Source organism: Peromyscus leucopus, chromosome 9 (genome assembly GCF_004664715.2).
Source record: "Peromyscus leucopus breed LL Stock chromosome 9, UCI_PerLeu_2.1, whole genome shotgun sequence".
In the NCBI taxonomy this organism is placed as follows: domain Eukaryota; kingdom Metazoa; phylum Chordata; class Mammalia; order Rodentia; family Cricetidae; genus Peromyscus; species Peromyscus leucopus.
In genome coordinates, this window is record NC_051070.1 from 72,178,747 (window position 1) to 72,206,042 (window position 27,296).

Consider the following 27,296-nt stretch of genomic DNA (forward strand, 5'->3'; position numbering starts at 1 on the left):
AATGCAGGACCTTGATTTCTTTTGCTCAGCCACTCTTGCCCCCTTGTGATATCCGCCCCTCCTTACCAGGTACTTATACGAACGGATTGATGGGCGAGTTAGAGGCAACCTTCGGCAAGCTGCTATCGACCGCTTTAGCAAGCCTGACTCAGACCGCTTTGTCTTCCTGCTGTGCACCCGTGCTGGTGGGCTTGGTATTAATCTTACAGCTGCTGACACCTGCATTATCTTTGATTCAGACTGGAATCCACAGAATGACCTGCAGGTAAAGGAAATTATTTTCTTAAAAACTACCTACCTAATCCAAAAGGTTTTTAATAAATCATCGTCTCTTAGATCCCTCTTTCAAAGAAGAGGAAATTGTTTCCTTAGAGGTGGCAGCTAGGTCAGGAGTCCTCTACCATCCTGTACAGAACCTAATACTAAATGTAGTAGGCTTAGGAGTCTATAGTTCGTGTTTCTTTCTTTTTTTGTTTTTTATTGTTTTTTTGAGACAGGGTTTCTCTGTGTAGCTTTGCACCTTTCCTGGATCTTGCTCTATAGACCAGGCTGGCCTTGAACTCACAGAGATCCGCCTGGCTCTGCCTCCCGAGTGCTGGGATTAAAGGCGTGCACCGCTGCCCATCTATAGTTTGTGTTTCGACTGGTCACTGGTGCTCCTGTGGCACAAAAGCAACAGTGGAAAACATGTAAATGAATGGGTCTGTATTTGAATCAGATTTCATTTACAGAAAAGATAAACACACAAACTAGTTTGTTGAGCTGGGCATGGTGGCACACACCTTTAATCCCATGCAGAGGCAGGAAATCTCTGAGTTCAAGGCCAGCCTGGTCTATAGAGCGAGTTCCAGGACAGCCAGGGCATAGTGAAACCCTGTCTCCGAAAAAAGGAAAAAAAAAAAAAAAAACAAGCTTGCTGACCCCAGTTTTTTTGATTTTGAGTTGCCTTCATGGCTCTTTATGAGTGTGAAGAACTAAGGCTTGATATTATGTATCTTGTTCTCTTTTTAACCAGGCCCAGGCACGGTGTCATCGAATTGGACAGAGCAAAGCTGTGAAGGTTTACCGACTCATCACTCGTAATTCCTATGAGAGAGAGATGTTTGATAAAGCTAGCCTCAAGTTGGGATTGGATAAGGCTGTGCTTCAGTCCATGAGTGGTCGGGATGGCAACATCACTGGAGTGAGTCTGTAGATAAGTTTTTGGTGGGTCGTAGTAATAAAGGGAGCTAAAATGTGATTATTTTAGAGGATGTGTCTATGTGTGCATATGTGCATGTGCATGTAGAAGTCGGAGGACAGCTTGTGGAGTCAGCTTTCCTTCCACCTTTATGTGGGTTCTGGAAGTCAAGTGCAAGTCACCAGGAATTGTATTGATTTTACAGTACAATTAAATGTCAAGACTATTCTTTTTGTAGGATTTTTATCTCTGTCTTGGTTTTTTCAGATTCAACAGTTCTCCAAGAAAGAGATTGAAGATCTCTTAAGGAAAGGTGCATATGCTGCCATAATGGAGGAAGACGATGAGGGGTCTAAGTTTTGCGAAGAGGACATAGATCAGATCTTGCTGAGGCGGACTACAACCATTACTATTGAGTCTGAAGGGAAAGGGTCTACCTTTGCTAAGGCACGTTCTGTCTGTGGCAGGTCCTAGGGGGCAGACATAGCTGGAGGCAGCAACCTCCAGCACTTAAATGTTTTCAAATACTTGTTCATTTCCCTTTGTATATAAAAGCATTGCAGTTAACTTTATTCTGCCTTTGTTTCTCCCTAGGCAAGCTTTGTTGCTTCTGAAAATAGGACAGATATTTCTCTGGATGATCCAAACTTTTGGCAAAAATGGGCCAAAAAGGCAGACCTAGACATGGATCTGCTGAATAGCAAGGTGAGCTCACCTCTCCTTTGAGTGGGGATTTACTGCAGAAGACAAAGTACTCTCACTCTTTAGTAGTCCAACTCTTTAATGCTAGTTGAAGCTTATGGTAGAATATTATATACAAAGGTTATAGAAACTTTCTCTACCCAGGATACCCTCTAGAAATATTTAGATGTTATTTCAGTCATTACTCTATTGCTGTGAAGAGATACCATGACCATGGTAACTCTTACAAAAGAAAGCATTTGATTGGTGCTTGCTTATAGTTTCAGAGGTTTAGTCCTTTATTGTCATGGCAGGAAGCATGGTGGTACACATGCAGACATGGTAGCTCAGAGTCCTTCATCTGAGATCCAAAGGCAGCAGGAAGAAAGAGACACCGGGCCTGGCTTGAGCTTTTGAAACCTTAAAGCCTACTCCAAGTGACACACATCCTCCAGCAAGGCCACACCTATTCCAGCAAGGCCACATATTCTGATCCTTCTAATAGTGCCTCTCCCTGGTGACCAAGCATTCGAATCTATGAGCCTATGGGGCCATTCGTATTTAAACCACCATAGATGTTGACCACCTTTCTCTTCCTGAGCCTTGTTGACTGTTTTTGGGTTTTTTTGTTTGTTTGTTTTTTGTTTTTTGTTTTTTTGAGGCAGAGTTTCTCTGTGTAGTTTTTTTGGTGTCTGTCCTGGATCTTGCTCTGTAGACCAGGGTGGTCTCGAACTCACAGAGATCCACCTGGCTCTGCCTCCCAAGTGCTGGGATTAAAGGTGTGCGCCACCACTGCCTGGCACCTTGTAGATTGTTTTACATGCTCTAAAATCTGAGTACTTTCATAACTTACATTCAAGATTATGTCAATCCTTAAGTGGCTTCACTCTTTTCCTGTGAGCAGATCATAGAACTATCTCTTGTTCTCTATATAGAATAACTTGGTGATTGACACACCTCGAGTGCGGAAACAGACTCGACACTTCAGCACTCTGAAAGATGATGACCTGGTTGAGTTTTCTGATTTGGAAAGTGAGGATGATGAGCGGCCACGCTCCCGAAGGCATGACCGGCATCACACCTATGGGCGCACTGACTGCTTTCGGGTGGAAAAACATCTCCTAGTATATGGGTAAGAATGCAACTTGTCATGAGTAGTAGAACACCTGTGTGCTGAAGGACTCCTGACTCCCTGTTGCCTTTCAGATTAGAGTATGTGGCCAAGACGCATCACATAGAAACACTACCTTTGAGGGAGTTTCTGTTTGTTTTCGACTTTTGGGGGAGATGGCAATTCTGGGAGCCAGAGGAATATTGCTAAATTTGAATCTCTCCAAAAATAATTGTGTTGTTGCCTTTCCTGTTTTGGTAGCTGGGGACGCTGGCGAGATATTTTGTCTCATGGACGCTTTAAGCGACGTATGACTGAAAGAGATGTGGAGACAATATGCCGTGCCATCCTCGTATACTGTCTTCTACACTATCGTGGGGATGAAAATATCAAAAGCTTCATTTGGGACTTGATTAGCCCTGCTGAAAATGGCAAGACAAAAGAATTGCAGAATCATTCAGGTAATTACCAACTCCTACCTTTTCATCTTTCTACAGGGTATCTAGTCCTTTTCAGGTGTAAGGGTTTTTCTCAATCCAAGTCTTTGATGTCTCCCCTTCCCCAGGTCTGTCTATCCCTGTGCCCCGTGGGCGAAAGGGGAAAAAAGTAAAGTCACAAAGTACTTTTGACATTCATAAGGCAGACTGGATCCGGAAATATAACCCTGATACTCTGTTCCAAGATGAGAGTTATAAGAAGCACTTGAAACATCAGTGTAACAAGTAAGAGTGCTATTCAGATAAGTCGGCAAGGGAGGCTTGCTACATTGTTGCTAAAGTGTCTCTCTCTCCCTTCTAGGGTACTGTTGAGAGTCCGCATGCTGTACTACCTGAGGCAGGAAGTTATTGGAGACCAAGCAGAGAAGGTGTTAGGGGGTGCCATTGCGAGGTAAAGTTCCTTTATTTAACATTTATTCGTCTGTCTGTCTGTCTATCTGTATCTACCTCTCTCCCTATCTACCTACCTGTTATTTTGTGTTGTACGGAGGACAGGGACATGCCATGACATGCTTGTGGCACTAAGAAGACAAGTTGCTAGTGTGTAGCTCCTCTCCTGTGTGGATTCTAGGGATTGAACTCAAGTTGTCAGGCTTGGTAGCAAGCGCCTCCACCTACTGAGCCACCTTGCCAGCCTCTCTTTTTATTTATTCATTCTTTTGTTTTATTTCCTCTCATACTCCAGGAGTGACTGGTTTGCTTACTTCTTTCTAGACTATCTTTGAGATATCTGATAATCAAATTAAAAATCTCTATAATCAGACCTTTAATCCTGTATTTAGCACAAGTTTATAGAAATATGGTCAGATGCATAAGTATTTAAAGTAATGGATAAAGCAAGCAACCTATAATAATCTTTCAAAGAATTACCACTTCTGTTTCTAACATTGCTTTACTGACTTATACATTTAGTGAGATTGACATATGGTTCCCAGTAGTGGATCAGCTGGAGGTTCCAACAACATGGTGGGATAGTGAAGCTGACAAATCCCTGCTCATTGGCGTTTTTAAGCATGGTAGGTACTGTCTACAATATTGCTTTTCTATTAAAGATGTGTGTCAACAGATAATACAGTTAGTGCTTGCAGTAATTCATCACCAGAAATTTTATGTTTGAGTAAGAAATAGTTCAGTAAGTAATATATGTCAAGTTCTGTTAATAATAAGCATACTTAATTTCAGTGACTTTTCTTATGGCATGCTCAAATGAACCTATTTATCTAAATATCTGAGGTAGCAGTTTTTGCCTAATAAATTCCAGGCATTGGAATCAGTAAACATTAGCTTTATGCTTTGATGTATTGGAATGTACTTTTTAAACATACTCTTTCTGTTTACTTCCTAAAATAAAGGAACTTAATTTACATATTTTTGAGAACTGTAACAGTCTAAGAAAGTTGTGAGCAAGCCAGGCATGGTAGTGAACCCCTTTAATCCCAGCATTTGGAATGCAAAGACAGCCAGATCTTGTGTGTCCCAGGCCAGCCAGGGCTACACAAAGAGATCCTATCTCAAAAGAAAAAGGAAAAAAAGAAGAAAAGGAAAGAAAGAAGGAAAATAAGTGGGCATTTGATTTATTAGTAAGACACAGAGGTTTAGAGTTCAGTATAAGTACTCACTGAGAATCTTTTTACTTTCAAGTTATGTTTCTTGTTCTTCATTTGAGAATGTGTGACAAAATCCATAAATTATTAGGCTACTTTCATTTCTGTACTAAGAATAGTAATCTAAAGATTATCAGTTAAATGACTATAAACCAGTCATCTTAAGATGTTATTTCTTAAATTATAGTCAATCACTAGATGAAAACTACAAAAATTATAAACATTGGTATTAACACCTGTCCAGGTTTGTTTATATTTTTTATTCTGAGTGAAGTAAGTAGTCCACGTATTCTAATGATTCTAACAGTATATAAGTAGAGACAAGTGAATCTTTGAATTTCTTCAATCTGTGGTCCTTGTTCTTCTAGGCTATGAGAAATACAATACCATGAGGGCAGACCCAGCCTTGTGCTTCCTGGAAAAGGCTGGCAGGCCGGATGACAAAGCCATTGCAGCGGAACACAGAGTGCTCGATAACTTCTCCGACCTGGTGGAAGGGTGAGCATTGGTGTTGACCTTTCTTTTCTCACTTCCGTATCTATCTGTGTTGCCAGTACTGATAGTACCAAACTCTGCCTTGACTGAATTAAGTAGGATTCCTTTTTGTTTTGCTTTATTTTTGTTTTGAGACAGGGTCTCACATAGTTCCAGGTCTCTCTGGCTGCATAGAACTTGGTTTGTAGACCAGGCTCACCTCAAATTCAAAGATTCACCTGCCTCTCCCTCCCAAGTGCCTGGGAGTAAAAGCGTGCACCACCATACCCAGTACATCATTGGGATTCTTAATGGTGGTTATACTCATGTGTGATAAGTTCTTAGTAAAGAACAGGACCAGTAGTTTGGACTCCAGACACTGGTCTTAATCACACATTGCTGTAACTACAAGTATAGCATCTGTGTTCTTCCCAGAGGCTTACACAATGATCTCAGTATAGCTGTAGTAACTGGGAAGATAAACTAAGTCTATTGAAAAATAATAGGCAGTTCTCGTAGGTTACTTTTGTGGCAGAGGTTTAGACAGTTTTAGCCCTGACTTGTCATTCCCCAAGGTATCTGACACATAAAAGGACTCATTTTTGCCTGGGAACATGTCCCGATGATGAGTTGCCATGCTAATACTGAGTCACCAGGTAGGGCAGTGTTGCCCTGGTTTGGGTGCCAGTGAGTTTAACAAAACTTCTCACATGGAGACCTGAGGGACATTTAGCAATGATGGGTTTTGTTAAGGGCTGTCTATAAATTTCTGCATGACCAAGATTGTTGATAGCCACATCTGCACTTTGGTTGGCATAAGACCAACAAAAAAAATGTGTTCATTGTGAATCATTCTGTCACCTTCTGCTCAAGAGCAAAGTAGTAAAAATTAATACATTTTAAAAATATGAACAGTGTGTGGAGAGGTGGAGACATGGTGTCTTAGTGGGGTTACTGTTGCTGTGATGAAATACCATGGCCAAGAGCAACTTAGGGAGGAAAGAATTTATTTCACTCACAGTTCCATATAACAGTTCATCCTCAAAAGCAGTGAAGGCAGGAACTCAAACAGAACAGGATCCTGGAGACAGTCCACTCACAATGGACTGGGCTCTCCCCCATCAATTACTAATTTAAAATTACTAATTGGGCCTACAGCCCAATCTTATACAGACATTTTCTCAATTGAGGTTCCCTCCTCTCAGGTGATCCTAGCTCTTGTCAAGTTGACATAAAACTAGCCAATATCGGTGCTCTGTACTTAAGAGCACTTTCAGCTCTTTCAGGGGGTGCAGTTTTAGTTTCCAGTACTCACATGGCAGCTCACAATTGCCTGAAGCTTCAGTTCTAAAGGATTCAACATCCATCCCAACAACAGGCATGCACATAGTGCACAAACATACATTCTTCAGGCACTCACACATACCCATAAATAAAAAACAAAACAAAGCCACAAACCATGCAACATTAACAAATGGTAAATAGTTGTGAAGGAGGGGAGAAAGTAATTAAACAATAAAAAGGAGTAAAGACAAAAAAAAAAAAAAGATGCCATATGGTGGCTAACCACCTTCTATAACTCAATCCTATGTGCACCAGGTACACCTCACATAATGCACAGGCATGCATGCAGTTAAAACACCCATACACATAAAAAAAAATTTTAAAAATGGATAAAAGTGTTTTGTTTTTCAAAGCCAGGCAGTTTTGATATGTACTTTGTTAACTTAAAATTATTTGTTCCCTTGGACCATTTCTTATAGCCACAGCTTGAAGCCTGGCCCCCATTCCCAAAAGCTTGATATTAAAGAGTAGTCTTTGCCAACTTACTTGTTCAGCCAGATCTCTTAGTGATATAATATATATTATTATCTTTTCTTCTTTGTTTCTGGATAATTCTAGGATTGACTTCGATAAGGATTGTGAAGATCCTGAATATAAACCACTCCAGGGTCCCCCAAAAGACCCAGATGATGAGGTAAGAAATTCTTTTGAGTCTAGCTTTTATCTATTAGTAAATCTTTTTATCTTATCTCATTCTCTGAACTTTGAAGTATATTATTCTAAATATACTTGAAGTGTGTTATACTAAAATATGTGAGTATATGGAAAATAAATGAACTATAAGGATGTAAACTACAAGGGCTGGAGAGATGGTGCGATGGGTAAAGAGCGCTGACTGCTCTTTAGGGACCCGGGTTCGATTCTCAGCACCCACATGGAGACTCACAACTGTCTGTAACTCCAGGTCCAGAGGATGTGACGCTCTTTCCTGGTCTGCACAGGCACCAGGCACACACATGGTGCACAGACAACATGCAAGCAAAACACCCATACACATATAATAAAAATGAATTCATCTTAGAATAAAGGAATGTAAACTGTTAATGCCAAGGATGGCAATGCCAGCTTAAGGACAGGCTTCAGATGCTTTTGTAGAGGAGTGGGATCCGAGCTGGGTGTTAGTAGATGTTATTAAACAAATTCCCAAGTCCCGGAATCTCACTGTTACTAAGAACTAACTGCTCAGGTTCTACTTGTTCTTTTCTTTGGTTGCTTCCAAATTTCTGTGAGAGTTCCTTTCATTAGAAATTTTTCTTATCCCTTGGTGACCCAGAAGGACATATACAAGAAAGTGATTTCAGAGTGCCAACTTCTCCCCTTTCACTCCCTCTCCATCCTGTGGGGTGGATCTCCTTCTCTAGGGTGATCCTTTGATGATGATGGATGAGGAGATCTCAGTCATTGATGGAGATGAAGGTAAATTCTAGATCAAACAGCCTGTTTTTGTAAGGGTTAGGTTGGGGGATTATTGACTAACTTCTGTTTTATCTGGGCTATCTAAAAGCTTTACCCTTTCTTGGTGGAAATACAAGTATCATTTCTCCTCTTCTTTATTCACTCTGCTTTGTTTCCCACAGCCCAGGTGACTCAACAGCCAGGGCATTTATTCTGGCCTCCAGGCTCGGCCCTAACCGCTAGGCTTCGCCGCCTAGTAACAGCCTATCAGCGCAGCTACAAGAGAGAACAAATGAAGATAGAGGCTGCGGAACGTGGGGACCGGAGACGCCGACGCTGTGAAGCAGCCTTTAAGCTCAAAGAAATCGCCCGGCGGGAAAAACAGCAACGGTGCGTAGAGCTCGGGAGTGGACTGAGCTCTAAGGTTGTCGTCCGCTGCCGGCCCTGTACTCGGAGCGTCGGGAAGGACTTACTTGAAATTCCTAAGAGCAGGATCATCCTTTCTGCCTTTATCTCTACCTAGTACTTAGGAATTTTGCTATGGGCTGGGGATACAGCTCAGTGGCACAGCCCTTACCTTCCATGTACAGGGACTTGGGCTCAGAAATCCCTACTACTGACATTTTAAAAGAAAACCAGTTCACTTAGGTTTAACAACCAAAATGATAGGAAGATGTCCTGTGTACTTGTTCTTTAAGATCTTTTTTATTATTTTTATTTTTTAAATGTCTGTGTGAGTGAATGCCACTTGTTTGTAGCTATCCATGGAGGCCAGAAGAGGATATTAGTTGCCCTGGAGCAGGAGTTTCAGGCAGCAGTGAGCCACTCCATAAAGGTGCTGGGAACTGAATTCTGGTTCTCTGCAAGAACAGCAAGCACTCTAACCACTGAGCTATCTCTCCAGCCCGCGCGTGCCCACCCCCCCCCCCCCCCCCCCCCTTTTTTTTTTTTTTTTTTTTTTTTTTTTTGAGGTGAGAGTGTGACCCTATCTAGAACTTACCATGTAGACCAGGCTGGCTTTGAGCTCACAGAGGTCAGCTTGCCTCTGCTTCCTGAGTGCTGGGATTAAAGGTTTTATCACCATGCCCAGGAAAAAACATTTTTAAAATTGTATTATACTTGTAGGAATGATTGTTTTGCCTGCATGTATGTATATGTGTGACGTGTGTGCCTGGTGCCCGACAAGGTCAGAAGGGGTGGTAGATCCCCTGAAACTAGAATTATGGATGGTTGTTAACTGCCATGTGAGTGCTGGGAACCAAACCCAGGTCCTCTGCAAAAGCATCAAGTACTCTTAACCACTAAGCCATCTCTCCAGCCTTTTTTTCTTTATTTTATTAATGAGGATGGAGTTCATTATGAAAAGGTTTTAGTATAGATGTAAACACAGTTACTGAGTGAGAAAAAGATGGACAGAGACATAATAATGAAGGGACCAATGTATGTACCCAGTGGCTGGCCTCCACTTCCTAAGAGAGGTTTGCCTAATGTACTCATTGTATTTGCCTACATCACTTTTCCTGTGTTCTGATCAATGTTGTTTTACTCTTCTGTCATAGATGGACAAGGCGTGAGCAGACCGATTTCTATCGAGTAGTGTCTACCTTTGGTGTAGAGTACGACCCTGACAACATGCAGTTTCACTGGGATCGCTTCCGCACTTTTGCTCGACTGGACAAGAAAACAGATGAAAGTCTTACCAAGTACTTCCATGGCTTTGTGGCCATGTGTCGACAAGTGTGCCGCCTTCCCCCAGCGGCTGGCGATGGTGAGATTGTAGAGTCTAGGGTAAATGGGCCTGTGTTGTTAACAGATCAGCCCTTGGTTAATTTCTTTTTTCACCTTTGTCTCTTGCAGAACCCCCGGACCCTAATCTGTTCATTGAGCCCATCACGGAAGAGAGAGCGTCTCGGACCCTCTACCGTATTGAATTGCTTCGGCGCTTACGGGAACAAGTTTTATGCCACCCCCTTTTAGAAGATCGGCTGGCATTGTGTCAGCCTCCAGGTCTTGAATTGCCCAAATGGTGGGAGCCTGTCCGTCATGATGGGGAGCTTCTACGAGGGGCAGCCCGCCATGGGGTGAGCCAAACAGACTGCAACATCATGCAGGACCCAGACTTCTCTTTTCTGGCTGCCCGTATGAATTACATGCAGAACCATCAGGCAGGAGCATCGGCTGCCTCCCTGTCGCGATGCTCTACTCCACTGCTGCACCAGCAGTGTACCTCACGCACTGCCTCGCCGTCGCCCCTGCGCCCAGGTGCTCCTGTTGAAAAGTCACCCGAGGAGACTGCCGTCCAGGTCCCCAGTCTGGAGAGTCTGACTTTAAAGCTAGAGAATGAGGTGGTGGCTAGGAGCCGACTCACCCCACAAGACTATGAAATGCGTGTAGCCTCTTCAGACACAGCCCCTCTGCCCCGGAGTGTTCCACCAGTCAAACTGGAGGATGAGGATGAGTCAGACTCTGAGCTGGACTTGAGCAAGTTGTCACCATCGTCCTCTTCGTCTTCATCCTCATCCAGCTCCAGCTCCAGCACCGATGAGAGTGAGGACGAGAAGGAAGAGAAGTTAAGTGAGTGCATGTAATGGGCTGCAGGCTCCACCTCCCTATTGCCACTCTTGTGCTCCTTCCTTTCTAAAACACATCCTCTAAAGAGAGATTTGAGTCTTTACTTGATAAAATGTCAGAGTACATCTATTATTGTTGGCCCTAGTTCACATAATACCATTCCAATTTAACATTATTCTATCATCTTTGCTCACACATGCTGTGTGATCTCTAGCTGCTGACCGGTCGCGCCCAAAGCTCTATGATGAAGAGAGCCTTCTGTCCCTCACTATGTCCCAAGATGGATTTCCAAATGAAGATGGAGAACAAATGACCCCTGAGCTGCTGTTGCTGCAGGAACGACAAAGAGCCTCTGAATGGCCCAAGGTACCAGTCTCCTGTCTACACATGCAGAGCCCAGGAACAGGGGCAGTGCTGTCCCAGGGAACGAGAGATGGTGTGGCTACGTTTGTTCTCCTTTGTTTAGCGTCGCCTAGGTTTTTCTGAAACGCTGTACTTTATTTAAGGATGTGATAGTATTAATTACCCCCTTTCTGGCTTTTCATTGTACCTGGTATAGTGTAGATGAGGGTTGCATAGTATTCCGACTCTTCAAATGTTATATTCTTTTCTGCCATTCAGGACCGTGTTCTGATCAACCGCATTGACCTCGTCTGCCAGGCTGTACTCTCAGGGAAATGGCCTTCTAACCGCCGGAGCCAGGAAATGACAGCAGGAGGAGTTTTGGGGCCAGGCAACCATTTATTAGACAGTCCCTCTTTGACCCCAGGAGAATATGGGGACTCTCCGGTCCCCACACCACGAAGTAGCAGTGCAGCTTCCATGGTAGAGGAGGAAGCATCTGCAGTCACCACAGCAGCAGCCCAGTTTACCAAACTTCGCCGAGGCATGGACGAAAAAGAGTTTACAGTTCAGATCAAAGATGTAAGCTCAGCATTGAGAAGTGGGGGAGGACATGGAAATTGTTAACTAGTGTTATTAATAAGATGTAGCACTTGGAAGGCAGGGGCAAGGGGATTACTATGAATTCAACGCTAGCCTGGTCTACATGGTGTGTTCTTATCCTACATAGTGAGACCTTGTCTCAAAAAAAAGTCACTAAACACATTTTTGTTAGCTAACTTTGAAAATCAGAATAAACTTAGAAAAAATCTTTGGCATAAAGGAAGGATGAACCTCCTATAAATGAAATTAAAAGAAATCATAGGTTGTTTAATTAGAAATCATATTTGGGGGGGGGGCTAAACACAAAGCTTTTAGAAAGCTAAATTCTAGATCTGAGCCTGATTGTTTAAAAATGAAAACAGATTATGACAATGCTGTTCAAATGATACCTGAGTATTTTGAGACATTAAAACAAAAAGAAATTATTCCTACTAAAATTGTTTTTTTATCTTATATATGGAGATTTCCAATTCTCCTGGTTACCCATCCTTATGAACCTTACTCAAAGGACAAAAGAACTGCAGACAACCAGGGACTGCTGAGAATGGGAGAGATCTGAGTCCTCCCTATCTAGTTGCACAGTGGCTGCTATCCAATACCAAGTGGTGAGCCCTGAAAACCACAGGAACAGCTTATGTGCATGTAACAACAGTTAATGAAACATGAGGCCATGAATTTGAAGAGAGTAAGAAAAGGAATACAGGACGGTTTGGAAGGAGGAAAGGGAAGGGGTAAATGATGTGAATATATTATAATCTGAAAAAAGAGTAATTTTAAAAAAAAAAAAACAAAAATTGCATGGGGGCTATTAGTTGAAGATAGGAAATCTTTCTAAGGAAAAGGTTTCATTGCATATCTGATTTCTAGTCTTTGGTCAAACAGCCTTCCTTCTCATCATTGAACCATAGGATAACCATTAGCCAAAGTTTATTATAAGAACGTTTCATGTGATGTCTTGGGTGGGTGCTTGTCTTCATAGGAAGAAGGGTTGAAGTTAACATTCCAGAAGCACAGATTGATGGCTAATGGTGTAATGGGAGATGGACATCCACTGTTCCATAAGAAGAAGGGGAACAGGAAAAAGCTAGTAGAGGTAAGTGGTAGGGACTGATTACCTCATGATTAAATTACCTTATAACTAGATATGGTCTTTTTATCATCAGTAATTGATGGCATTTGGAATTGATGTAGCAAAAGATTTAAGTTTCCTAATGTCTACCATTGGCCCTGATTCCCTTCCCTCCTCACTCCAAAGAAGTGTATGTGCTCATGGGGGTGGATTCTGGGTTTGCAGCTGGAGGTGGAATGCATGGAAGAGCCTAATCACCTTGATCCGGACCTGGAGACCCGGATCCCTGTCATCAATAAGGTGGATGGTACTTTGCTGGTGGGTGAGGAGGCCCCTCGCCGGGCGGAACTGGAGATGTGGTTACAGGGTCATCCAGAGTTTGCTGTTGATCCCCGATTTCTAGCGGTGAGTGGCAGTTCCATCCAACTAGGTTTGAAGTTTCTTGGTATTTAGGTGTATGAGATCAAGAAAGCATGCCATATTTTATACCACTGTTTCTGCATCTGCAAAATAAAGAATGATAACACCTAGTGTTATTTCGTAGAATCATTCTGAGATTCAAAACACTATAATATCCAGGGAACTTTTTAAACTAAGTGTTTAGAAAGTGTTACTGTCAAACTATTATATAGACCACCCTCCCCTCAATTTGGGGCAACAGAACCCTCTAATGGCAGTTTTCTACTATGACTAATCTTGAGTTACAAACTACAGGTTGATTGTCAAACAAAAGACAGTTTCCTCTAAGCTAACCGATTCTTTTCTATTGCAGTATATGGAGGAACGTAGAAAACAGAAGTGGCAGAGATGTAAAAAAAGCAGTAAGACAGAATTGAACTGTTTGGGAATGGAACCAGTACAGGCAGCCAACTCTAGAAATGGGAAAAAGGTGAGACTCCAGCACTTTCTCATGCTTTCTGACACACTCTCAGAGGCTCAATGGTGACTCCTCCCCCCATGTTTGGAGTAAAACTGCCTTGCGTTCACCAGGTTGCCAATATTGGTATTTCCAGCTGTAGTACTGTTTGTGTTATCCTTCCCTTCTACATAACTAAGGAATTTTTTGTAAGTCCTTTATATCTTTAAAAGCTGAGTGTTTTAAGCCCAGAATAGTGGTGCATACCTTTAATCCCAGCATTCCCCAGGTGAATTTCTGTGAGTTTCAGGCTAGCCTGATCTATACAGAGTTCCAGACTAGTCAGAACCACATAGTGAGACCCTGTCTCAAAAAAAGTGGGTGTTGGGGCTGGAGAGTTGGCTCAGAAGTTAAGAGCACTGACTGCTCTTCCAGAGGTCCTGAGTTCAATTCCCAGCAACCACATGGTGACTCACAACCATCTGTAACAAGATCTGATGCCCTCTTCTGGCCTGCAGTCATACATGCTGTATATACAATAAATAAATAAATCTTTTAAAAAAAAAATGGGTGTTTTAGAGTAAATACTAAAGAATAAACCCAGTACCTTAAACTTACTAGATAAAATACTTTATTGCTGAGTTACATCATCAGCTATATAATCTTCAAAGTTTTACAATTCCATATACTATAGGATTAATTGGCTGGAGTGGATGCTACTAAGAAAAATAGTTACAGGATTTCTTAACATACAGGAAATTCAGAATCATTAATAATATGTCAGTAAGAGAAATAGCACAAGAAACCACATTTTATAACTGCTTGTCTTCATGTATGTCTGTGTACCATGTGCGTGCCTGCTGCCCTCAAAGGTCAGAAGGTTATCAGATTCCCTGGGACTAGAGTTATAGATTATTGTGAGCTATGTGGATGCTGAGAATCCAACCTGAGTCCTGGAAGAACAGCCAGTGCTCTTAACCACTGAGCCATCTCTCCAGCCCCCAAAACATATTTTTCAAATTAATACAAATTTTAGTCAACTAGACTATTTCATAATAAGCTTATAGACCATTTGGTAGTTTAAGTGTGCACTGTTTTTTTCTACCAAAATATAACTGTAAATTCCTCTTTATCATGCTTATGTTAATCTATATAGTTTATATATGTATATAATACATAGTACCTATTACTATACATTGTGTGTGATTTTATATGTTATATGTTATATATTGACATGTATAGTATTTATACTATATAGTAGTTTGTAATAATATATTATTATAGTAATTTTCAAATATAAAGGAATTAAGTTTAATCATGTGCATTCAGTTTAACCTATCAACACTTTGGGCTGATGGTAAAAGTGCTTGCTGCTAAGCTAAGCCTGACAACCTGTTCAATCCAGAGCACAGATAACAGTGGAAGGAGAGAACAATCCATAAAATTGTCCTCTGACCTCCATATACATGCTGAGAAACTCTCATGCCCATATACATCATAAATGTATACAATAATAATAACATCTAAAAGGTTGTAGGACACCACAGGAAGACATTTTATGATTAGTACAAAATTATCTTTTTTTCTTTTCTTCCTTCTTTCTTTAGAAATAGATCTTACTATGTTGTCCAGGTTCTCTCCAAACTCCTAGGCCACAGTGATCCTCCTCCCTCTAGCTCCTCAGTAGCTGGGATTATAATGTTACATTATTACTGAGGCCTCTAAGAGTCTAGGAATTATTGTAATCATATTTTGACAATCCATGCCATAAGTGTAAATGTTCACTTTTCTGGGTCAAAAAGGTGTTTTCCATGTCAGCTGAACATTTAAAATTAAGCAGATATAAGATTTATTTTGATGTAGAGGTTTATTAGTGTGCTTCTTGTCGTCCTCTCCTTTGTTTTTGAGATAGAGTCTCACTCAATAGCCCAAGCTGGCTTAGAAATAACTGTTTTCCAAGCCATCCTTGAACTCTTGGCAGTTCTCCTGCCTTGCCCTCCAAAGGGCATGAGCCACCACACCCAAAGATAATATGTTTTTAATCAATGGCGGAAATTTTTATTAAATTTGATGAGAAGTTCCCATAATCATCTTGGAGGTCTTACACTGCCCCGCTCCTATGTGATAATAGAGGATAATTGTTAATGTCTGTGTAGTTGTGCCGTGTTTCACATAAGATCAAGAAGCTGCTGTCAGTCTAACTCAAGCACATTTTTCTGTGCATGCACTGATTCATTCACTGTCTTACTCAGACCCTTTGTTGCTAGCTAAGGAAAAAACATTTGTGAAATGGTTCCCTGCGATAAAGGTATGATGTCATGTGAAGGGGGGAAAACCTGGATTCACGTGGCTATCAGTACCAAATTATTGATTTCACCCTCTATCAGAATGCTTCAGCCAGCTAAGTACAGCATTTCTTTCCCCCATTACCACCAGTGAACCAAACCTGACCATTGAGCAAGCATTTCTAAGCTCGAGAAGTTTCTGGGTGGAGTCCTATCTTCCCTACCCTCCTACCTCCATTTTTTCGCCCAAGACAGGGTTTCTCTGTGTAGACCTAGGTGTCACTCTGTAAACCAGGCTGGCCTTGAACTCACAGAGATCTGAGCCTCTGCCTACCAAGTGCTGGGATTAAAGGCGTGCACCACCACCACCACCACCACCACCACCACCACCACCACCACCACCACCTGGCTTAACCCCCATCTTTTTATTGTCTTCTTTTGGTCCTACCTCACAGGGTCACTATGCTGAAACTGCATTCAACCGGGTTTTGCCAGGGCCTATTGCACCAGAGAACAGCAAGAAACGTGTCCGCAGGACACGACCAGACCTTTCAAAGATGATGGCCCTGATGCAGGGTGGAAGCACCGGGTCGCTATCTCTGCATAACACCTTCCAGCACAGCAGCAGTGACCTACAGTCTGTGTCCTCTCTGGGTCACGGCAGCGCCACGCCTGCATCTTTGCCTTTTATGCCGTTTGTGATGGGCGGTGCAGCAGCATCCCCTCATGTAGACTCCAGCACCATGCTTCATCACCACCACCACCATCCCCACCCCCACCATCACCACCATCACCACCCAGGCTTGAGAACCACTGGCTACTCTTCTTCACCAGCTACTACCACCTCTGGTACTTCCTTGCGGTTACCAACACTGCAACATGAGGACGATGATGAAGAGGAGGAGGAAGAGGATGATTTATCTCAGGGCTACGATAGCTCAGAAAGGGACTTCTCACTCATCGATGATCCTATGATGCCAGCCAACTCAGACTCCAGTGACGACGCTGATGACTGAAGAACCCGCATAGTCCCCATTGCTGGGAGGCTGCTGGATTCTCTTCCTCTGGCCCTTGGACTTTCGAAATGTGGGAGGGGCAGGGAACAATATGGGGAAACCCAAGACTTCAGGAGGTGAAAAGGAAAAGAAAGAAAAAACAAAACTTGTACCCGATTGCTCCCGATTTTGAGAGGATTGGGTGGGCAGGGGAACTCCTAAAAATAATAAATGACCACTTCCTCATTTCTGGGGAAGCAAAGGAGCCTAGAGCAGCTGGTGTGCTCGCCCTCCCCAGACACCTCCATTAACCACAGACTATGTAGCGCTGGCCCTAGCCTCTGGCAGAGCCTGTTCCTGGCCAAACTGTGGATGCAGCTGGAGGGTCAGGAACTGTTACCTTCCTTCCCCTTGGCATTAATAAATTTAAGTTAATCCTTTTCCATTCTTCCCATGTTCTGTTTGCTCAAACACAATATAAATACTAATTTTAGGCATGTTGGATAATTTAAACACCACTCTCCTACAATTCAGTAGTTACCACGAATAGAAAAATCATTTGTACTCTGAAGGTATATATAATCGTGGATTGTCCCGTTTGCTAAAGCTGGGAAAATGATCCAAGGTAAAGAGGTAAATGTTTTGAGTTGGGCTCCACATTCACAAACGAGGATGAATTTCAAGATCACCTTTTTTTTTTTTTTTTTAATTGGCTGAAACAACCATGCTTGGGGAAAGCCAAAGAATGGTGTTGCTTTTTTTATGCAGCGCAGCAAAGGTACGGGCTGATAGAAAGAGTGCTGTCATAACTCGGGTCTCCAGGGGACTGGCAAAAACTAGAGTTCGGAACCCCTCAAGCCGTTTCTCTTCCTTGCGTCCTACCACTCCACCTCTTAAAAGAAGCCTGAATAGTTTTCCTACGCTGCCCTCCGCGTAGCTCATTCGCGAAGGTGGGCTCCGTTTCTCCGGTGTGCAGGGTTGTTTGGGGTTAGAGCGCCTTCCCTCATCACTCACAGCCCTGCCCTGGGGCAAGGCGAGAACTCCGCTCGCTGGCGCCGGGTCGGCCGATCGCACACGCGGGTCCCGCTCTTTCTGCTCCCCTCCCGCCTCCTCCCGCCGCCTCGAGCGCCGAAAGGGGGCGGGTCACGTGACGGCAGCCCCGGGCGGCGGCGGCAGCGGCGGGGAGACGTTCCAGGCCTTCCCCCCCGCCCCGCCCCCGCGAACCGACTCCGCACGGCTCGTTCTGTTGACTTCTCCACTCCGCCGACTTTCTCAGTTCCGCTTCCACCCCACCGAGCGGGGGACTTTTTTTTTTTTTTTTTTTAAAGTCTTCGACGCTATTGGGACCCGGAAGCGGAAGGGGGTATCGTGCGGTCGGTACTTCCGGGTCACAGAGAGTGCGGGATTCCGGGCCGAGCGCGGGTGGCGGAGCTGGGACCTCGCGTGATTCTCGGAGCCCGACGGGAAGCGGCGTCCAGGGCTATGGCTGTGACTCTGGACAAAGACGCGTACTACCGGCGAGTTAAGAGACTGTACAGTAACTGGCGGGTAAGGAGCCCGGCGTCCCCGGGAGCCCCACATCCCATAATAGCCTGCTTCCCGGCGCCCTTTTCCCCTCGGCCAGGAATCTCCGGCTCCGCCGCGCTCCCGCCCGCCCCGGCAGCAGCGTCCCGCTCGCCGCGCAGCGCCGCGCCTGCGGGGTCCGCACGCGCCTGGCCCGCCCCGCAGCCACACCGGCCCGCCCAGGTCCCGCCAGAATTACCGTCTGCGGGAAGGAGGGGCGCGAAGGATGTGCCCGGAGCTCTTGGCGCTCGCTCTCCGCCTGTGGGCCTCTGCTGGAGTTGAGAAACGGGTGCTCCCGCGCTCCGCGCCTTCGCGTTAGGCCCCGCGTGGGTAATAGACCCAGCGCTGGAAAGCTGCGGGCCCTCAGAATTATAAGGATAAAATGACTTGGGATGCCTCGAACCTGGTTTCCCATGTCGGCAGCCTACCCGGGGCACGTGCTCAGGAAAGGGCTGGGGAAGTTCCTGGGCTTCATCAAAGATTGGGCAGCTTTCCTGTTTATCATCGTGCATAATTAAAAACTTATTATCTTTTTGCTAGTAACTTGTTAACAAATGTTTGATTGATTGCCTGTTGTGATACTGTCTGAACGGCATAACATAGGTCTGGGCTCCGAACCTTGTGAGTGAGGGGGAAATACAACCGATAAAAAGAAACCCGAAAAGCTGAAAACTCTAGTTTGAGCTTTGTCGACTGTCTTACTGATTGATCCTCTGCAGTCTGAGCTCATGCCTGTAATCCCAGGATTTTGGAGGCTGAGGCAGAAAAATCACCAGTTTCAGGCCAGCCTGAGCTTCATAGTCTGTATCAGCTAGTCGCTAAGTAATTAAGATCCTCTACTGAAGTTGGTTGTTACCTGCCTCTCATCTGAAAAATGCCTGTGTATCTTTTAAGCAAGATGCATTACATACTGAAAATAAAGTAGATTCTCTGTCACTTTACTAGAAGCCATACTAGATAAGTGGTCTCTATGGCAAAATTATATTTAATCAAAAAGAATTTGGGGTGCTGAGAATTGGTCCTACCACCTCGTGCTTTATAGCAAGCACTATTCAACTATATCGCCTATCCAGAAAATATTTTCCCTGATATTTTCTAATGGTCATTGCACCCTGGTATGCTACCCTGATAATCAGAAGTCCTTGTTTCCACCATCAACCCTGAGATAATATAATATACTTTTTTAAGATTTTTTTTATGCATATGAGTGTTTTTCCTTCATGTATGTTTGTGTACCCCATGCATGCATTGCCCGAAAGGGCCAGAAGATGGCGTCGGATACCCTGGAACTGAAGTCAACAGAAGGTTATTTGCTGCTGGGTGGGTCCATGTAAACCCTGGTCCTCTGGAACAGCAAGCAGTGCTCTTACCACTGAGCATCTCTCCAGCCTTTGGGGGCGGGGCGGAGGGGGGGCAGTGAGAACTATTGATATTTTCTGTAGTCTCAGAGTTCATCAAGGTATTTCATTTTAAGGCTATTAAAAAGAACATTTCTTAATTATAATTTTTGTAACATCTAAATCAAGCACAGCATCTCACTTTTGAGTAGAAATGCCTAGTACATTAAGCCTTTGTCTGAAAGTCATCCTTTTTAGTGGTGTCCTGGGACTTTGTTGTAGGAAGCCCTCCCACTTCAAGCATGGTACATAAGTCTTTTAATGGCGAATTATTTGCATACAATTTATGCATCTGCTGATATAAGTCATCAGAATACCTACTACAATGTCAGTGATATGAGTATGGTTATTGTCTTGAATAGTTTTTTTAAAAAATGATGTTCAGAGTAGATGTGATCCTTTTTTTCCTCTCAAATATTTTCGATGTGAATTAAGTTGAATCTACAGTTGAACTCATGGATATAGAAGGCTGATTCTGATGTCATTTTGGAGATCAGAAAATAGGCTCTGCCAGAGATTAGGGGTATATATAGTTCAGTGGCAGAGAATGCTTACCTAATGTGTGGGGTCCTAGGTTGGACCCTCAACACAGTGAAGTTTTCTAAAAAAGAAATCAAAAGCAGGAGACCTTCATAATGCCTAGACCTTACTATTCATATCATTAAAAAAAAAAGTGTATGGGTATGGGTGTCACTGCCCATTTTCCATAATTCTTAAAACATTTGAATCTAGTCCAGTCTTACCTTTCCTATTTTCTTTTTTTTTTTTTTGGTTTTTCGAGACAGGGTTTCTCTGTGTAGCTTTGTGCCTCTCCTGGAACTCACTTGGTAGCCCAGGCTGGCCTCGAACTCACAGAGATCCACCTGGCTCTGCCTCCCGAGTGCTGGGATTAAAGGCGTGCGCCACCACCGCCCGGCACCTTTCCTATTTTCAACATTAGAGCTGCTAAGAATAGAATATGTTTGCAATATCTGTCTTGTTTTTGCTTTAGGAAGCCATAGGTGGTAATGATAGATCATGAAAGTGGGCTACAGGTTTGTCCAGTGGCTCTTCTGTGTACTGGGTACCTACCTATTCAAAGACTTTAAGCCTGTTCGTTGTTGTTATTGTTTTTAATCATTAACATGATTTATACTGCTTGGGGGGGGCAAAAATCCTTCCTAGATTTCTGGCTGTTTTGAGGAGTACGGGCACTGGTCAAGCATCTACTAATAATTTGAGAATTATTTTATTAGAACATCTTGTGAGTAGACCTTGACTCCCCTCATTCGCCTCTTGTCTTGAAGAATTACATGAAGTTTCAGAATTGTAGCTGTTTTCAAAAGAAACACTGATTCAGTGCATTTGTTCCTGCAGTTATTTGCCCGCTGTCATGCTTGGGGTAATGGTAGCTGTGACCCCAAAAAGAACGTCTGCTGTAATGAGAATGGGTCTGCCTATTATCAGATCTTCTGTGCTGCTTTCTGCCTTTTGCTGAGATTCCATTATGGGCTGTTTTTTCTTTTTCTGGGTTTTCTCTGAGAGTAGTCAGCTATTTTCATGGTTTGAGAAGGTTATTTTGGGAGGGATGGGGGATATAGAGTTCCTGTATTACTTCCAGCAAAGCACTGAGTTACTTTGATTTATCTCCCCTCCTCCTCCTCCCTCTTCCCCCCACCCCCATTTGTTTTCTGTTAGGGTTCTGTGGCCTGACAGGATAAGAAAACAGTACACCAGCCAGGAGGTGGTAGCACATGCTTTTAACCCCAGCATGCAGAAGGCAGATGGGCAAATCTCTGTGAGTTCGAGGCCAGTCTGATCTACAAAGAGAGTTCCAGGACAGTCAGAGCTGATACACAGGAAAACCTCCTTAGGGCCAGGGGAGGGACTCTCAGAGATTCATGTACCTCCCCCTCCCAGAGTGCGGGATTAAAGCACCACTCCTGGCACCAACCGGTTTCTTATCAGTCTTTTATTCTAGAATTCTCAAAACTCTGTTTTACTCATTTACTTTTTTAAGCCTTGCTCCCTTTTCATGCTGTTTCCTCAGCACAGGTTGCTCTTTGGGCCTGCCGAAGCGAGTGATGTTACAATGCTGGGTCACCTCTACTCTTTTTTTAGTCCTTGTTTTTGTATTTATGGGTGTTTTGCATGCACGTGTGTCTGTCTGCATATGCCCACAGTATGCATGCAGTGCCCATGGTGGCCAGAAAGAGGCACTAGATGTTCTGGAACTGGAGTTGCAGACAAATTGTAAGCTACCATGTGGGTCCTCTGCAAGAGCAACGGGTGCTCTTTTTGGCAGGAAGGGGTAAGTAAAAGCTTATGATTTTATTGTCTTAATAACAAGATCAGCTTAGAACTGGACTCTTCGCCCTTTTCTCTTCTTGTCTCCTCCCAGTTCAAAATGCTTGCCTGTCTTTCCAGCCAGCATTCCTTAGATCTGTACTTGGGCTCAGTGCACTCAGATCTCAGAACAGTCTTCCTTACAGTTTTAGCCTTTCTGTGGAAAATGAACTTAGTCTGCCCACCGTGGCCACTCCATTCCCTGTCACTGTGCCCCTTTCCCAAGCACACAGAGAACCTTGCCCTTCTTTCACTCTGTCACTTTGTGGGGCTGGTCTGGTGCTTGCTACATTTCTTGCAGAAAGTCTAGCAGATCTTAGGAATGTTTGTCATGTTTTTGTGAGTGGTATTGGCACAGAAAGTGCAACAACCACGAAGCCATCTCTCCAGCTCCCTGACCCCTGGCTTTGGTTTTTGTTTTGAGAACATTTTATCCAAAAGTTTTTAAAGAAGGGTAGGTAGAATGTAAATTTCTCAAGTCTTTTCATATTTTCAAACTATGTTATTTTATGTGATAGATAGCTTTCTACCACTCTTAACAAAAACAATCTGAGATAACTTTTTTTGTTGTTTGTTTTTGTTTTTTCGAGACAGGGTTTCTCTGTGTAGTTTTGGTGCCTGTCCTGGATCTCACTCTGTAGACCAGGCTGGCCTCGAACTCACAGAGATCTGCCTGGCTCTGCCTCCCAAGTGCTGGGATTAAAGGCGTGCGCCACCACCGCCCGGCTCTGAGATAACTTCTAATGAAAAAAGCTCATGTTTTCAGAGGTCTAGTCCATTGTTATGTGGTCTCATTCCTTTTGACATTATGACAACTGAGTATACAACACATGACCAAAGAGGCCTTTTGTCTCATAGCACCCTGAAAATGAAAGGGGGAGGGATGGAGGTTACAGTATCTGCTTCAACGGCACCCCTTACCTAACTTCCTTCCACTAGACCCACCTCCCAAAGTGTATATGTGAGTGTCTACATGTGTATTGTGTACCACTTGCATGCTTGGTACTCACAGAAGACAGAAGAGAGGGTCGGATCTTCTGAAACTGGAGTACAAATGGTTATGAGCCATCAAATGGCTGCTGGGAATTGGACTGTGTTCTCTGGAAGAACTGCCATTGCTCTGACTTGCTAAGCCATCTCTCCAGCCCACTTTGGATTAACGGCTCAGTGGGTAAGAGCATTCACTTTGCCAAGGTTAAGCTGGTTCCCCACCAATCCCAACTGAGAGCCCAATACCTAGTCAGGGCCTGAAGAAAATGATCCAAAGTTCAAAAAACTCTTGTTGAGGAAGCTGTGCAGAATGTTTTAGTGACCACTGAAGTGTGGGTGTGGTGGTTTTATGTTGGAGAGATCATAGGCAAGCATGACATTGTTGGCAATAACATTTGAAGTCCTTCCAGACTTTAACATCTGATTAATATTTGATGTGTTATTTGAATATTCATAGACTGTGAGCAGATTTATCCAGAGAAGAACAATTTAATAGATAGAATTCCTCGGTTGAACAGGTTGTGGTGGTGTCATGCTTTAATCCCAGCATTTAAGAGAGGCAGATGCAGGCACATCTCCATGAGTTCCAGGCCAGCCAGGGCTGCATAGTGAACTTTCTCTCTTTTTTTTAAAGGTTGAAAATAATTTTCTGCTCAGGATTTTGGAGGTACCATTTTGTCATTCAGGCTTTCAGTATTCCTTTTGGAGAAAGCCTGGTATTCTGTTTTGAAATTTTGTAGTATTGTGTGTTAGAATGTTTGAATAGTGTTTTGTCCAGTAATTTTATACATTTGGGTTAAAACTGGCATTTTGTCTTTTATTTTTACTTCCTATCTGTCTTCTACGTCCAGGAACTGTATATTAACTTGATTTTTCCATCTTCAGTGAGTTGCTTTTTGCTGTGCTGTTTATTTCTAGCAGCTCTTGCCCTTATTCATAACTCACTGTTTGCCACACCCTCCTGTACTTACAACAGCTTGTCAGTCTTGGACTACAGTTTAGTGCTGTTCAAGGAGAATGGAGCTGAAAAGCCCATCGGTCACATTGTAGCTTTGGATGAGATGCAGCACACTGCTTACATGGTTTTACATGTCTGTGGTGATTAAAAAAAATCTACTGGGCAGCAGAGGCACATACCTTTAATCCCAGCTCTCGGGAGACAGAGGCAGGTGGATCTCTGAGTTCAAGGCTAGCCTGGTCTACAGAGACAGCCAGGGCTACACAGAGAAACCTTACCTCTAAATAAATAAATAAATAAATAAATAAATAAATAAAGAATCAAACAAATAAATAAATAAATCCTCATGTACTGCTAGTCCAGTGAAGTGTAGCACATGCAATAATGTCTAGTAGAAGACACTTGATGGTTGGTGATGATGTTACTGGTTGTGTATTTGTTACACTATGTTTTTAGCATTGTTTTGGTGTTTGGGGTAGGGGCAGGGACTCCTGGAACTCACAGTCATCCTCCTGCCTCTGTCTCCCAGAATAATGGAGTTATATAAGCATGCACTACCTGACCCATGACAGCTCTCAACCAACTGCAAGTCAAATTCCAAGGGATCCATTGCCCTCTTCTTGGCCTTTACAGGCGCCAGACACAAGCGTTGTGTGCAACCATAGAAGCAGACAAAGCACCCATAGTTTTTTTGTTTGTTTATTTATTTTTTAAGTCTCAGAGACCCACATTGGTGATCATAGGTCTTGGGAAGTGGAAACAACATTAGGAGTTCAAAGTCATCCTTGATTACATAGGAAAGTTTAAGGCTGCCTTGAGGTGCATAAGATCCTGTCTAGAAGAGAAAAAGAAAAAAAAAAAACCTCTGTAAAACAGTGTTTGTGTGCCTTAGTTTATTTGTGTGGGTGTTTTTCATGCATGTATGTCTGTGTACCATGTGCATACCTGGTGCCTCAGGAAACCAGAAAAGAACATTGGCTCCCCCAGAACTGGAGTTACAGATAGTTGTGGGTGTTGGGAATTGAACCTTGTCCTCTGAAAAAGCAACCACCACTCCTAATCACTGAGCCTTCTTTCCAGCACCACCACACTTCTTTTTGGTTTTTCAAGACAAGGTTTCTCTCTGTAGCCCTGGCTGTCCTGGAACTCGCTCAGTAGACCAGGCTGGCCATGAACTCAGATCCACCTGCGTCTGTTTCCAAGTGCTGGGATTAAAGACATGCACCACCACTGCCTGGCACTGCCACACTACTTAACCGTAGCAGGAGTCTATGTTCAGTGTTTGACTTGTACCGTCTCTATACTACCTAGCTTTAGGAGAACATACTGTGATGTTCATAAACAGTGATATCACTTAGTGCTCGTCTCTCATCAATTGTACCTCTACTTGATTTCTTTCTCTTACGGAGTCTTTTAATGAAAGATTTTCAGGTCTGTCTTGTTTGCTTTCTATGGGCATACCTCTTTGGTATCTCACAAGTTTTGGAGATCTAAGAAACCAAAATGAAAGTCAAGCACGTTTGTGTATACCTATAATCCAGCACTTGGGAAGTTGAGTATGAGAGTCTCGTGCCACATAGGCTACATAGTGAGACCTTATTTCAAAGAAAAAAAATAAATTAGAGTCTGTCTCTCCACATTAACAAGAAGGTGTTAAGGCACTGAAAGCTGTGTGAAGGGGACCTCTCTGCAAAGAGTGGATTGGCTGTGTTTATTCCGTAGAGAACCACCAGATGTCAGTATTTAAGTGTTTTGTTTGTTTCCAGATCAGTAAGTTTCAAAGTTGAGCATTTCTTATTTTGGCTCATCTTGTTACTTGTTTACAAGTATTGTTATATAGAATGCAGAATTTTTATTTAACTTTCTGATAATTTATAACATCTCTTCTACTGGGTCCAGTATCTGGGTTGAACACTTTCAAGTACACTTAATGCTTCAGTAGGTGGTTTCTAATGAAAATTAAATTATTTTACAAAGGGATTAGATCAGGGCTCCTGAGAATTGGAGATGTCTGAACCCTGTCAGCCCTGCTCTTATCTACAGACCCCAAACCCCGTCTGTCATACTTAGTGTCTCCTGAGATTCTATGAGACCTCTTACCAATTTCTTCCCAGTGGAGTGCTTGCTAGTCATTCACTACAGGTGTACCTAAGCTCTGCGCTCATTTACTACTGCTCTTCTGAAAAACTGTTGAACTCTTTGCATTATTTTTTAAATGATACTGTGCATCATTATAAACAGAAAAGCATGTCACTTGTCAAAAGTAGAAGTAATGTAAGTGCCATTGTTTTAACAAATTGTAGCAAATGTTAGGGACCAGCACAAACATGTACATTCTTAGTCTGACCAAGATTAAAAGAAAACTGAAAACTATGTAACTTTTACTCTGGGTTTGAATATTTGAAGTAATACCATTTTCTTTTGAGCTTCACAGGTTTTCAGAACCAGGTTCACTGTATTTTTGCTGGTTATGTATGATGACTAATCTTGATAGCAGTAACATTACCTTTCTGCTTTGCACTGAGAGTTTTGGTTAGAGCCATTTTAGTCTTTAAGAGACATAAATACTGATACAATGATTCCTGTGAGCTAAACAATATTACAAGCACATTAACTCTTGTAATTCTCAGGACAACACTTCAGAAGATACAGATTGTAGAGTTCAGAAAGTTTAGGTCAAAATTAAGTGGGGTTGTGGTTTAAAACCCAACAGACTGATCTTAGGAGTATTTGTTCAGTACACATACTGTTTCTCTAAATGTAGAATATACACCAGCAGGTTAATACCCATTACTTGGAATTGCTGAAAGAAATTATTCAAGATGCTGAGGTAGAAGGAGCATAAATTCAAGACCAATTTTAGTTACATAGTGAAATCTTGTCTTAAAATAAAATAAATCAGCAATACTAATAGACTATTAAGTCTTCTGGTTAAAAACCAGAAACCTCCCAATAAAGCTTTCCAAATAAGTTTTTAATAAAACTTAGTATGTGTGGTTTTATTAGATTTTAACAGTTTACTAGTCATCAGGAAAATGCACATTGAAACCCTGTTC

At 42.9% G+C, this 27,296-nt stretch overlaps 2 protein-coding genes and 1 non-coding gene across 8 annotated transcripts in view; all 3 read left to right on the top strand.

Moving 5' to 3' along the window:
* Positions 1 to 17,450, top strand: part of Chd8 (chromodomain helicase DNA binding protein 8) — a 70,189-nt gene extending 52,739 nt beyond the window's left edge. For 4 of the 6 annotated variants that reach the window (XM_028856091.2, XM_028856096.2, XM_028856093.2 and 1 more), the window contains 21 exons: positions 70 to 265; positions 1,016 to 1,183; positions 1,448 to 1,627; positions 1,775 to 1,885; positions 2,797 to 2,993; positions 3,234 to 3,433; positions 3,514 to 3,694; positions 3,771 to 3,860; positions 4,382 to 4,485; positions 5,442 to 5,571; positions 7,450 to 7,525; positions 8,253 to 8,307; positions 8,469 to 8,676; positions 9,846 to 10,054; positions 10,144 to 10,860; positions 11,072 to 11,223; positions 11,479 to 11,781; positions 12,782 to 12,895; positions 13,097 to 13,276; positions 13,644 to 13,760; positions 16,468 to 17,450. In XM_028856091.2, the coding sequence (XP_028711924.1) occupies positions 70 to 265; positions 1,016 to 1,183; positions 1,448 to 1,627; positions 1,775 to 1,885; positions 2,797 to 2,993; positions 3,234 to 3,433; positions 3,514 to 3,694; positions 3,771 to 3,860; positions 4,382 to 4,485; positions 5,442 to 5,571; positions 7,450 to 7,525; positions 8,253 to 8,307; positions 8,469 to 8,676; positions 9,846 to 10,054; positions 10,144 to 10,860; positions 11,072 to 11,223; positions 11,479 to 11,781; positions 12,782 to 12,895; positions 13,097 to 13,276; positions 13,644 to 13,760; positions 16,468 to 17,028 (4,249 nt within the window). In that variant the 3' untranslated portion in view covers positions 17,029 to 17,450. The remainder of the gene's footprint in view (positions 1 to 69; positions 266 to 1,015; positions 1,184 to 1,447; positions 1,628 to 1,774; positions 1,886 to 2,796; positions 2,994 to 3,233; positions 3,434 to 3,513; positions 3,695 to 3,770; positions 3,861 to 4,381; positions 4,486 to 5,441; positions 5,572 to 7,449; positions 7,526 to 8,252; positions 8,308 to 8,468; positions 8,677 to 9,845; positions 10,055 to 10,143; positions 10,861 to 11,071; positions 11,224 to 11,478; positions 11,782 to 12,781; positions 12,896 to 13,096; positions 13,277 to 13,643; positions 13,761 to 16,467) is intronic. The other 2 variants (XM_028856095.2, XM_028856098.2) reach the window with 2 other exon arrangements.
* LOC114682307 lies at positions 6,165 to 6,274 on the top strand. The gene has a single exon (XR_003733023.1). It is a non-coding gene; the product is annotated as a small nucleolar RNA U6-53/MBII-28 (small nucleolar RNA).
* An 899-nt stretch (positions 17,451 to 18,349) lies between the features above and the next one.
* The window catches only part of Supt16h (SPT16 homolog, facilitates chromatin remodeling subunit), a 39,992-nt gene continuing 31,045 nt past the window's right edge, over positions 18,350 to 27,296 (top strand). The window contains exon 1 of the mRNA XM_028856100.2: positions 18,350 to 18,555. Coding sequence (XP_028711933.1) covers positions 18,490 to 18,555 — 66 coding nt within the window. The 5' untranslated portion in view covers positions 18,350 to 18,489. The remainder of the gene's footprint in view (positions 18,556 to 27,296) is intronic.